Source organism: Apteryx rowi, unplaced genomic scaffold (assembly GCF_003343035.1).
Source record: "Apteryx rowi isolate R43461 unplaced genomic scaffold, aptRow1 scaffold_883, whole genome shotgun sequence".
NCBI classification, from domain to species: domain Eukaryota; kingdom Metazoa; phylum Chordata; class Aves; order Apterygiformes; family Apterygidae; genus Apteryx; species Apteryx rowi.
In genome coordinates, this window is record NW_020451186.1 from 247,344 (window position 1) to 260,936 (window position 13,593).

General features: G+C 40.8%; 1 protein-coding gene across 2 annotated transcripts in view; it reads left to right on the forward strand.

Moving 5' to 3' along the window:
• FYCO1 (FYVE and coiled-coil domain containing 1) overlaps positions 1-13,242 on the forward strand; it is a 43,680-nt gene extending 30,438 nt beyond the window's left edge. Inside the window, exons 14-17 of one of the 2 annotated variants that reach the window (XM_026090931.1) lie at positions 5,063-5,158; positions 7,118-7,328; positions 8,690-8,799; positions 9,280-13,242. In XM_026090931.1, the coding sequence (XP_025946716.1) occupies positions 5,063-5,158; positions 7,118-7,328; positions 8,690-8,799; positions 9,280-9,355 (493 nt within the window). In that variant the 3' untranslated portion in view covers positions 9,356-13,242. The remainder of the gene's footprint in view (positions 1-5,062; positions 5,159-7,117; positions 7,329-8,689; positions 8,800-9,279) is intronic. The other variant, XM_026090932.1, reaches the window with a different exon arrangement.
• Positions 13,243-13,593: the final 351 nt, after the last annotated feature.

The window sequence follows — 13,593 nt, forward strand, 5'->3', positions numbered from 1 at the left end:
GGTTGGGGAAAAAAGTAGTAGCCTTTCTACTGTACAGATTTGGAAGGAGAGGATGGCAGCACTCAGAGCAGCTAGCCCATGCAGTTAGATCTTTGCAGAGGTCGATGACACAGTTGCTCAAGTGCTTCTGGGGCTTGATCCTGTAAAGCCGTACGCCTGCAGATATACCTCTGAGGACTTGAATTTGATACCTGCAAATGTGTATAAAAAACAAACAACAAATCTGACTTAACCTTACAGATCATCTCCTGAAAGAAGACTATTTGTACAAGACATGCGTGGCCCCATAATGCTATTTAAAATCATGTTTAGTTCCCCCTTGCTTTTCATAACATGTGGTAGCAATTCCTCTGCCTTGGAGAAACAAACCTGCAGCAGGGCTCTAATTATACACACAGTGCTCCCGTCAAAAAGGGGAACAATAGCCTGTAACACCTACCTGGGATTTTTCAGTTGTTTTCAGATGCAGAATAGGGTATGAGTGCAATAAAGCAGTGGCTAAGCTATGTAGTAACATTTGTACCCCTGTAACGGTGTGACTGTCCCAGTCCGCCAAAAGGTTTCCACCATGTTGTAGAGGGCCAACAGTCAGCCCTTTCTGCTAACCAGGCCCATTGAAATGCCTTCAAAACAGAAAGTATTCAGGGTCCTTTTTGAAATGTCTTAATTGGGCACTTAGGGAGACATGATTTGAGCTAGTCCGTCAATGTAGTTCATAGTAACCTCGTTGAACCTGGTGGCTCCAGAGCAAGCGGAGATGTTCCCTTCTCAGACTGTGTGTGGAGATGGCCTTCCCTGGAGAGCAGGGCTTCCCTGCCTCTGCTCACCCTAAGCCATACATGAGGCACCCTGGGATCAATCATCTATTTCTGTGTAACCACTAATAAACCCATTACCAAGGGAGAATGCGATATCAGCATAATACCCAACCTTTTAGCATGTGTTGGGAATCAAAAGAAACTCAGAGATGCTGTATTTCAGCTGGTTAGCCTAACTGTAATTTGACCTGTTTCCCCCTTTGTTTCATAAACTGTGTTTCCATAAAATATTTTTGATGGCCTGCTCTAAGACACCCCTCTCCAGGTGAAAAGCATGGGATAAGTGAGGGCTGCTGCCGTGTGCATCTGCATATTTGCAGCTCTGTGAGACCACGTGACCTTCATGGGTTTGCCTGTGGGATGCCCTAGCATGACTGAATTATCACTGTAACCCAGGAATTTCAGTAGAACTAGAGTTGAGTTGCAGGAGATGATCTCAGGGAGAGGACAGTAGAAGTGGCTGCTGCAGAGGGATTGATCATTGTGAATAGTGTTGAGTTGTGCCATCGTGAAGTCCCCGCAGAGGTCCTGGCTGGGCAGCAGCTCTGCCGCGAGGGCCTGGGGGCAGCAGGGTAAACCCAGGCAGCAGGCCCTGGCAGCCGCCTCTCCCGTATTTCTGTCTCAGTGGCACTGTTATGTTCTCCAGAGAACTGAGTGAGGAGAAAATTCAAAAGTATCACAGTGAAATCAGCTCATTTTTAAGAGCAAATACCTCTCAACTGAAGTCAGCTGGAATTACACATGGAGCTGGCTGTGACCTCAGTGACTGTACAATATTTAGGATCTTTTGGGGCAGAGGCTTACCAGTATTTCGAGTGCTGATTCTGATGGTTGTCTGTTTGCTGCCTCCTACTGGGGAAGGGAATTGGAGGCACCCGGATAGAAACCCCCAAGCTGTTTATTTTGAAACCTATTATCTGAACCTCTTGAGAGTGCTGCATTTGACTGACAGTTGAAAGCTGTCTTCATCTCAGGGCCTTTCTTAAACCTCTTCCATAATCACAATGCCTACTAAAAAAATCTCAAGAAATTTTGCATGCTGGCACTTGGTGCACAGAGATCCTCTGTCATGACTGTTTCCTAAGCTTTCTCTGTATGCACCAGCTGCCTGTGGTCTTACAGATAGATCGCAAGCAATTTTAAGGCAGGGGACAGCCTTTGGTTTGTCTACACATGATGTCCTTTTTCTCTTCGTGGGTTGGGGAGGAGGAGGGTAACCGATTTCGGGTGTCTGGGATGGGTCTGACCTGATAGGTAACAGGAGGGCCCAAGGTAATATTAATGCATTCCAGCATAACTCCTTTGACTGTTTCTTGGCATTAGAGACATTTGCAGAGGTGCTTGCTGGGCTAAGCAGCTGTAAGGGGCTCCATATTGCCTCCAGTCTCCATTCCAAGTTTCCAGCTTTCACAAAATTTCAGTATGGTTCTGACCCTGGATGACTGAAGTTCTGTTCAAAAATGATTGTGCTACTAGCAGCCAGACAGCTTATGAGCTTTCAGTGCTCAGCCCATTGAAGCCAGCATCTCAGACACTTAGCTATGGCAGCCTGAACTCAGGTGCTTGTGGAAAAAAAACCCAAAAAACTGCAGAGAGTGAAGTTGAACCAGCTTTTTTCAGGTATGAATTCTGAAAGGGACTTCTTATTTCTAACCCCTAAAACCTCTCATGCTTTTCCTCGTAATATTTTTAGTATCAGTTGTAAGAAGTACTTTCCATGTATAAGAACAGCCAGGCTGGGCCAGGCCATCCAGCTGAGGGACAGTGACTGACAGCAGGTATCTGAAGAAGAACATAAGAACAGGACAGGCATGAAGTGATAGTTCTTCAGAATGCTCTTCCAGCCTCCAACAATCTGTGTCTCAAGGACTTTCTGAACCAGAAGTGTCCTCTTCTTGTCATAGTGTCTTTTCCAGTTCTTCCTGCTTCAGTTCTTCCTGCTTGTGGCACGCTCATGGTCTCTTCATTTCACTTAACCAAAAAAAAAAAAAAAAGGAAGAAAAACAGTCTGGATTTTATTAGCTGTACCCAAGGTGTATATAATGGTGCATATGTATCGGCTGGGGACCTTGCAAGCCATAAGAGCATTCTTAATGCTCTTATGCCACCTAGTGTGAACAGATCATACAAGAGTAAATTCTCCTGTCAGCTGGACTCAAGAACTCCAGTTAAATCACCAGGTTGTTTCTTGTGCCTTTTACATGTGCTTCCAGACATCAGTTTAGACCATCTGACTGAATGGAATATCATAAAGAGAAGGAGGATTTGCTCTATTATTGTAATGTACTTGATTTTAAGAGACAAAGTAGGGACTTAGCATTCCCATAGCATAGAGCGAGTAGGTGCATTGAATTTGCTGGTTAGGGCAGTAAGTGGCATTAATTATGGAACTAATAGCATTGCATAATAAATCATGGAGTTTTTCTCTTCTCCACAAGGTCTCTTGATCTGTATGAATTCAAGGCTGTGAAATTAAGGCTGTATACCTATCATGATGGGAAGGGAGAGTTTTGTGGATCACAGCATGAAGTCTCTATCACAGTTCACACTAACTGCAAACAAAATGTATACAGGTTTTTAAGCTATATTTTATTAATTTTCTTATCTAGTTTTATAAAGGTAGGTACTTGATAATTAAACAAATTATTTGTATCAGTTTCTAAATATTTTCATAAATGTTCTGTTAATCAGCCCTTATGTAGAAACATGTACTATGTCATTCCAGCATTTCACTTGCAGGGAATGTTTGGTTATGGCTCAGGTTTGGGCTCTCAGTCACAGATCCGTGCCTTCCTTGTAGCTCACAGCTGTCTCCTTAGGGTATTAACAATAGTAGTATGACTTGCGGAAGTCAAAAGTTGTCCAAGAAGCTACAGGAATATGAGAACATGAAATCCACAGACAATATTGCTTTATAGGTTCGGGAAGCTTGCATACAGTGGGTGTTTGTGGTTTAATTTGTGGTCAGAACAGTAAATTCTTCCTGGTTTCAACCAACAGTGTTAACCCACAAAACTTGCACATGTCTGTGTGTGCTGACACAGCATGTTCAGACTCTGTTAATGACCAGCAGAAGTGGCTGTTACTTGGACATGTTTTCTCATGCTCTTCTACTCAGCAGTGCTGCTTGTAGAGCAAGGTCCTTTAGAATTTAAAAGAAATGATAAACTTTGCATTGGTTTTGAGAGTTGATCTACAGAATGCGTAAGAGTTATATGCATAAGAGTTATAGCCTTGCTACCTGATTATGCTTGATGGTTCACAAGCACATATAAGTGATAATACATTTTTTTAGATCCCACTGGCTTTTGGAAGGAACTAACTGGTTGGTTCCCTGTACATAAGAATCCTTGAAATTTTTCTGGGAGAACGACAGCCTAATTGTCTCAGTTATCAACATGCTGAGATGCAGAGAAACCAAGTAAATATCACTTAGAGAAGTACTAACTTACTTGGAAACTCTCAGCATTTTTTCACTAACTTTCAAACTCATTTTTCCTCTCTGCATCCTACCTCTCTGTGCACCAGCACTGTAATTCGTAGTTGGTGCTACTTCACTGCGCCTCCAGAGTTTTCACCCCTTTCAAGGCAGCGAGTGGATGGGAGGTTCTTCCATTTACTTCTTTCAGTCTCCTGGACACATGATGGTGGGGAGGAGGCATGTGACTTTCTCATCCTGTAACAGTTTCTGCAGTGTACTCCTGTTCGAATCATCCAGTATTTCTCATATGAACAGAAGATATATGATAGTGATTCTACAGCCATAATATGTATTTTGAGTACCACTGTCAGAATAAGGAACCGGACAATATATTTGTAAAACACCTCATGGATCAAATCCAGGACCAGTGTCACATCCCTGTGTGGATTTTTTATTAGAGAAGAGTCCAGACTGTGTTTCTTGTGTCTGCCCTCTATCAAGATTTCTGCCTATCAGGGAAGCTTTAAAACCTGGCAGTGTCTCAACAGGGAATTCATTTCAAGACTATTGAAAAGATGTTCTGGATGTATTCCCCTTTGCTCATGAAACCAGAATAGGAACTGTTTTGTATATTTGCACAGCAATTAGCAGAACGGAGCTGCAGTTTTTCCCAGGGCAATTTTGTCTCTAGAACACACAAAAATTCTAGAATTTGGCATCACGGCTACCAAAACATTTCTATTTTAGGAAGACATCAGGAAGCAGACAATGTTTGATCACATACTGCCCAGAGAATAACAGTTTTCCTTTTCTCTTGTCCTAGAAACAGCACATGTAATTCTTCAACCTTTGATGAATCAGAAGAGTGGCAAGTTGCTCAAGATGCTGAGATATGCTTGTTGAAGTCGGGAGAAATCATGTAAGCAGAACAGTTTCATCACTACCAGACTGAAAGAATAAAGGCTGAACTCAAATATCAGCTATGTGAGCACAAACCTTGCAGACTCCCACAARAGCTGATTGCTTGTGTCTAAGGGCAGAATTTGGTCTGAGGAGCAGCAGAGAGCATAGCTCAGCTAAGCAGAGCAGCAGCAATGAGCCAAGTCCTCTCTCTTCACTTCTGCAAAACTGTCGTGCAAGTGGGAAAAAAGGAGAGATTGGGATCCTTGACCCAAAAAAAGAAAGAGCAGAGATTTTGGATCAGAAAAACTTCCTTCCTGTTGTTACTGCAGGAGGTGCCATGAACAGGAAGAGGCTTAGGAAGAGGACTGTGGACTTCTAGTCATCTCTGGAAGCATTTGCAAGGGGAAGTCAGGGAGTATGGTGCTAGTCATCCCTCTGTGCTGGGGAGGGAATTCATGGCCTGTTATTTATTGGTGGCCCTCACGGCCTCACAGAAACTGTCCTGCCTACTCTGGTTGATGCATGCATCAGCATAAAGTGTTCAGCTGAGCCTCAGCACAACGTCTGTGAACTGTGTGCACACAATTCTCTGCACATATACTGCTCAGAAATTAATAGTTGTGTGCAGTGATGAAACAGCACATCACTTGCACAGCCACGGGGAAATCTAACACACCAAAACCCCCATAACTTGGAGAAACTCCCCTTTGTCTCTCAGGCCTAGCTTTGAATTTTTGGCTTAATCGTGGGAAGGTTTCAGACTTTTGACTGCAAGAAGATAATTGGTCCTTGTTTCAGTTTTGTTGCTGCTATTCAGAGAACCAGGCAAATGCAGTAACTAGAATCATATCTGGGCAGTAGGGCAAAAACAGGAGTGATCATTAGTTTACTAAAGCCAAAGATCACCTGAGACATGATAGCAGTCATTTCACCTAGGAAGAAAAACTAATGAGATAAGTGAAACTTAATATAAAGCTTCCTCTTTGGCCAGAGTACAATAGTTATCATAACAGATCAACTTTAATCCCTAAGCACTGCATAGTAATGGCTGGAAACTGAATTCTTCCTTACTCTAGAACAAGAAATCATTGTGGTAGCTGTGCATTTATCTTCCGACAAATGTGTTGATTTTTGATAGCTGCTGACAAACATACCACAGTACTGTGATTTACAGTGAGCTCATTACTTGGGAAACAATTTACCTAGTCTAAAGAGTGATATGTTGTATCGGGAAACAATTTACCTAGTCTAAAGAGTGATATGTTGTATCAGTTTTAGTTAGGGTACTGTAGGTGAGATCCTCCACTCTTAGAAATTGCAGGTTTCCCCTGAAGAAGGCGATTCTCCTGTTTAAGCAGCTCGCTGCAGTCTGAAATAAATCATCCAAATGTGGTAGGCTGATAAAATGCTGTGGGACTCAGGAACATCTCGGCACTGAGAACTTCCTTTGTGATTGGAGGTACTTTGAGTCAGCTTTTTTGCAGCTTATTTGGGTAAAGCAGTCTGAGCTCTAGCATTAAGTGCTCCAGAAAATCTAAAGAGAAGTGCTGTTCACATTCAATCCATCTATCCCTTTTGTCCCCCTGCTCCCTATTTCCTGCACAAATGGTATCTAGAAAGGTAAGTAAATTAGGTGACAACAGTTTGTGTTTAAAAGGAACAATAGAGGGCAGCAGACTCTTTTATCATGGTAACTCTTAATTAAAAAGCTTAATTCAAGCACTAGCTTTTTCTGGTCAAAATGGAATAAATAAGTGAATAAAGTCCACATTTGCCAGAGCAGTGAAATGCTTGATATCAGTCATCTTTTCTGTGGTTCTTGCTTTCATCCAGGGCTCACTTTTTTAGTGGCCTTGCCCCAAAGTCACTGTGGAGTCTGCCTGACATAGATGGAAAATAAAAAGCAATGTTTATTGTTTCTGCCTGAATAATGAGGTTGGATCTCTTCAAGTGATTGTGTTTTTCTCCCTTCCAGGATAAAATTACCCCTTACAGTGGAAGACATCTTAAATTTTGGGGAAGGCAACAGAGAGCTGTTCATTAAATCCAGCACTTACAGTATCATTCCCATCACCGTGACAGAGACAGGCCTAACAATTAGCTGGATATTTTCATCAGACCCTAAAAGCATATCCTTCAGCGTTGTTTACCAAGAATCAGAAGAAGCACCACTGGATCAGTGCAAAGTAAGGCCTTTATTTCCCAGTGGGTTTTCTCTTTCCTTACTACCTCAGAAACTGTAGCACAGTACGATCAGCTGCCTCGTGGAGTTAGTCAGTATAGCTAGGAGGTCTCCACAAGAGTTACAGTTGCTATTGCATCTTAGGAAGTTTTTTCTCCAATTAAGTTACAGTTCTCCTGAAGGCAGAGATGCATTTAGTTATTTAATATTGCCTGGAAAAGTTGAGTTGAAAAGCATTGTAGCTTCTATTGTTCGTATTTGAAATTCACTCACTGTTATTAAGCAAAAATAAATGCCCAAGCCTGCAAAATTCTTTTTTCCCCCCTCAATATTACTTATTTTGCAAGTTGCTTAAGGCTGATCTTGTCAGGCTTTTAAGCAGAGGCCACAAGGAAATAGATGAATTGATTGGGTTATATGTGCTTTTTTCAGTTAGTTAAGCACATACTTAAGTGCTTTGATGGAGTGCCCGCATCTTGCAAAATCACCCTGCCAGTGCCCCGGGCACCATTTTTTTTATATGCATTGCCTGTATTTCATGAGGATTGTGCCTTAAGTGAATTTGCATTACTCAGCTCATTGCAAAGTTTTAGTGAAAACAGGGCAGCTGTTGGTTCAATCCACCATGTTAGGGGGTGCTCTAAGGCTGTGATTTCACTGCAGGGAAACAGTCATTTATACAGCATGAATTAATTCACTGCAGTATACTTAACTCTGTGTAAAATCTCTGTTTTCTTCATATGAAGGCCTAATGCAGACTGAATAATGGTTCTGTCTTGATGTATTTGACTGATTGAGCTTTGGGTTGTATAGGATTGACCTTGATCTATGTCAGCTGTTGTGCTGAGCTGAAAACCACCTGGGTTTTGTGCTCAATAGACTTTTACAGCAAGTTAGTCACCCTAGGCTACACCCAGTTTTGCTATAAATTTAGGCAAACAGTTAAGATTTGCTGAGAAAGCTTGTTTTTATAGTACAGGGAGTATAAAAGGATGTTGTAAAAAACATACTTAGCTAGATTCTGCTCTTGGATATACTTGTATAGATCTAATGTAGCACTGCTGATGTTAGTAAATTTACATTGATAAACAGCATAATGGTCAGAATTTGATTCTCTCTCAAAAGTTGAGATTTATAGCCATAGCTTAATGTTGGAAAAAGGTTGTCAAAGGAAAATGGGTGTCACGCTATGAGACTTTAGTTTGGGTGGATTTTTAATACTAATCAGTAAAAATAAATATAGTTTTGAAGGCATTTATGCACTTTGGGGGTTTCAAGATGTCTCAGGTTTAAATTTTTTCTGAAGGCAAATGTCAACTTCTAGAGCAAATAACAAGTTTCATTTTGATCTGTATTTAATTCCAGGTTCTTATTCCTATGACCCGCTGCAACTCACATAAGGAAACTATCAGAGGGCAGGTGAAAGTCAGAAATTCTGGTATCTACATGCTTATCTTTGACAACACATTTTCTAGGTAGGTCCTAGCTGAGTGTAAAAGATGAAATAAGCTTTGTTTTACAGACTGTGGAATTGATGAGATATACTGTTACTTCTACTGGTATGACTTACTTCCATTAGGAAGTAAGTACCAGAAATTGGTTCCAGCTTGCCTAAAGACCTTTAGCCTGAGTTTTGGTTCTTGTTCTTGTTTTTTCTCCCTGCCCCCACCATAGCATAATTCCACTCTTCAGTCTTGACCTCTGAGAAGGTAAACAGAAGTAAGCAAGTAATTTGTGACTCTTTTCAAGTCAAATTAGTCAAGACTGTCATTTTATAAACAACAGACCTGACAGCCCTCCTGCAGACAAAACTTTTTTTCAGCCACAAGTGGGGTAAAAACCCCACTCAGGCAAAAGCCTGAGTGTAAACTGAAAGATTGGATACACTGTTAAGACTTTCTGACTAGCTGACTTCAGCTAACATGATCATCTCATCCGGTTTCTTTTCTCAACAGATTTATCTCAAAAAGAGTATTTTATCTCTTGACTGTCGAGAGACCTGTCATCTACGATGGAAGTGACTTTCCATAGCCTTGAAAATACTGTTATTTTTAATTACATTTTTAAGAAATGCTATTATTTATGTATATGCAAGCAATATGATTACCACTGTGTCTGAAGACTTTGAAACTATGCAATAGTTATAACACACTTAGAGAACATGTACACACTAGGAAAAGGAAGCCGTTTTAGGAACACTAATGGTTCTGTACTGTGTACAGATTGCTCAAAAGCTAATTTGCTTGATTTAACAGGTCAAGTAATATTCCAATTAAATTTTTTTTAGTGGGGAGAAAAACAAAGGAGGGGCTGTCTAAATGGAAACTCAAATTCTCTACTCAAAACTGAATGACTTTTCTTCCCCCCAAAAAAATTTCAAAAGGAAACTTAAAGAAAAATGCTTATTTTTATTGACCTCTTCAGTGGAGAGTAAACAGACCCATTTCTGTTTTGCTCTTCTGCTCGTAGTGTCAGAACAGCTATGTAATACATCAGTCTTTGCAGGCATATATTGTAATCCATCTAGAATTTTTTGTCTTTTTCAAATTTTATAAACAGCAAATATAGAGGGTTTTTTACATTTTTGGGCTAAGATTTCATAAGTCTTAACTGGCTTTTAAAAATCCTCTTGTATTGCTTACCAATTACAAAACAATCAAACATGAAGCACCAACTCCTTCCACTTCTGCTCACCATACTCTGTAAGTTGATCCATTGAAATCAGCACTTAAGGTGAGTACCAGTGCCAGAATCAGGAGTATAATTTGCAGAATAAAGTACCGCTCACTGTGTGATATTAGGAAGAGGAGCATTTCTTTTTCCTGCTTTAGCATCTTAGTCATCAGCATTCACAGGAAAGCACAGTCTGTAAGGAGGTCTTCCTCTAGACCAAGCAGAAGGTAGCAATAATGTTTGAAACAGTCTCAAAAAGTCCATCCAAAATTGAATGCATATCCAGCCCTAATAAGCTCTCCATCCTGTGTCAGTGTATTTTGCCCATTTCCTAACCCTTGTTTTCATCTCTGCTTCTCAGTATTTGCTGGGCCATAGCAAACTGCTAATTTTCCATCTCAAATCTGGGGACAGAGCTGGCTGTAAACATATTGCCTGTTGAGGGAAGGAAGACTGGATTTTAATTTATATAAAATTTCCATGCAAACTGTCTGCTTTCTATATAGAATTTCAACTTTTTGTCAAAATATCTGAAAGCAGATTTTGGGTTAAAAAATTCTGTTTTCTGATGGAAAGGCAAACTGTTTTGGCAGGAGAAAGGAGAAAAGCAGTTTCTCCCGACCAGCCTTCATCATAATTTTAGATATGTCTGATTTCCCATGTTGTTCTTCTCCCAAGGAAACTTCAGACCCTGGGAGGTTTTAGTGCAGCAATTGGTAGAAGACGAGCTCAGCCTGGCAGAAAGCCTGTAGACTCTTGGTGGCAACTATTGCTGATACACAAGGGTCATGGTGGGACACAGAAAATAAAACATGAGGGAGATGAAGAATAGCAAGTACAAGCTGAAGCAAATAATTGAGGGATGAGGAAAGAAAGTGCAGAGGCAAGCTTGTAAATGTAAAAGCAAGGGCAGGGAATGGAGGGATCAGCTCAGCTAGGGGAAGAAGTCTAGAGGGTCCAGCTGATGTTTATATATTGCTGGTCCAATTCACTACCCATAGGAGATCTTATTGTACAGCAAGAGCCTGGTTGTTTAAAAGATAGTGATCATAAGACAAGTGTTTGATATTTAAATATAAGCAGCTGGGATAGAAGGAGATTTCTGATCGTAGGAGAGAAAAGAAGGTAATGACTGCAGATAAAACTAAATGCTAGTGGTCATTCATGCCAGTCACTAACACGATATAAATATACTGATCTTGAAAAAGATGGTGGAAGAATGACTCCCCTTGCTGGGTCCTGCAGATTTTAGGTTGCATATACAGGGCTTTCTAACAGAACAAATTGCACTCGGGGTGGCACCAAGCTGAAATCAGGGAGCTTCTCCAGCTGGGATGTCTGGCTCATTGGCAACTTTCCCTTCCCTTTAGATGCCTCTTCACAATATTTAAGTGATGCTGTGCAGCATCTGCCAAGCAGAGATGTGCTCTTGAAAGGAAAGGTGCAAGCTGCTTTACTTCTACTCCTGTGGGGTCAGGACGCAACACAGTTAAACCCTTACCTGGCTGTGTGYGTTAAAATGAGATGGACAAGAGACTGAAGTGGGCAATAACAATGCACTGATCAGTTCATGATTTATGGCATATTTCAGTGTTGAAGCTATATTTTATATTTAATTAGGCAATAAGAGATTATTTATTGCTTAAAAATGGAATACTGTGTACCGTATGCTATGCAATTTCACAGAACTGTAACTGAAGTCTGCTGCAGTTTTCCTTAAGCTTGTAGGTGTGATTTTTAAAAGCACTTTGCTGTTGTTTTAGTTAGAATACTAATCTCACTAGGATATCTTTCTTAAAATGCCAAATGTAAATTAAAGGGACACTGTCAAATATATCAGGTCAAAATATGACTTACCTGCTCAGAAGTATCTGAATTATCTCTACTCAAAAGTGTTTGACAGAGTTGCCTCTGGGTTTCCTCTCTGCATCCTAGCTCTTAACATTTTTTGCATCCTGTGCCAAATATTTTTAAGCTACCATTTATGTAATTCTTAAAGTAATTGGCTCTGTCCTGTTCAGTAATGGGGAGGGGAATAAAAACACTGAGTTCTTTTTATTTAGCCTTTGAGTCTTTAGAGTACCTTTTCTTCAGATTTTCCTGCCCTGTGAGAATAGTTTTATGGTTTCTTTGCTTCCTGAAAGAAGAAGAAGAGTGGGAGCCAGAACCTGTAGTTTACAGACAAAAAGAAATTATTTGCTTCTAACCAAGGAGAAGAGTATTTAAGAAGGAGAAAAAGTTTCAAAAGAGGAAATATTTAAAATGGCAAAGCACAACAAGTGAACAAGAGTGCAAGTGTTTAAAGGAACTGTTTAAGGAGAACAGGAATCCCAGTGGGTAACCTAGAAGAGGGGCACTTTTCCACCTCAGAGGCTGTGCCAAGAAGACGGTGACGAAGTTGTCATCTGACCTTTTGTTTGATCATCTCAGACCATTTATTAACAGAGTCGCGGGAGCCCGACACAGGACTTACCACAAGGACAGGTTCCTACAAGAACTGATCTCATTCAAGCACCTTATAGCCCAGTTCAGAAAGCACTTGTGCATGTGAGCTGTTGCAGTGACACTGATGCATCCGTTTACCTGCAGATGTTCAGGTGCTCTGTTGAATTGGGGCCTTTATGAACTGACCATCCCTGGCAATGCAAATAAGAGAAAAGAAATGTTTTAAATTGATCATGAAATTAATTTAAGGGGATGTTGCATTCATGTGGCAAAGAGAGTATATGCTGGGGACAGCACAAACAACTGGGTGTTTTTCCTGGGAGCTAGAAAAGTAGAGGGTAGTAATTTTTGTTATTCAGAGGTTTATGCAAAGGAAAGAGCATAGTTGCTTTGAGAAAATGACAGTGTCCCTTTAAATTTCTATGAATGTTACTCCACATTGGTTTAGGGAAAATCACTGACATGTATTGCACAAGAGTTTACTGCATTACAAAGTAGCAAAGCTGCAAAAGCCTGACTTTGCTCCTTTTTTAAAAATTTAAATTGCACTATAGTTTTAATAATGCTCAATCATGTATATTGTAACTTGTTCAGAAACATCTTTTGCTCTTACTTGCCAAAGGATTGCACAGCCTGTTCACATCAAGCTTCACGTTCCAGAAGGGGCAAAAAAAGATTTATGTATGCCAGTGTTTGTACAGTTACAGGGACATAGATGATTGTGTGCTGGGATTTTTTTGATGGTTTTTTTTTCCTTTTTTAACCTCAGGAATTAAATAAATAAAAATCTATATCATTAAGAGTGTATGTCACTTTTCTATCTTGTAGAGATAGCTTTGCCTTGAACATAAATCAGATCATTGTGTGATCTACTTCTGAGCAGGAGAAAATCCTAGAAAATAAGGATGGTTCCTCTGGTTTGTCATGCTGGTGGAGTTACGAAGGGCACATCTATGCAGTGCAACACAGCAGCAGCAGAGATCCTTAAATTAGTATGAGTGAGCTGGTCCCCGAACTAGAGGCGGTGTCGCCATGTGCTCGGGGCTCGCAGAGACTGGGAACAGGCTGGTCCCCAGAGGCAGCGCAGCACCACAGTGCCACCCAGCACCACTGGGGCTGCCCTGCCTCCCCAGCAAGGTCACATCCGCCAA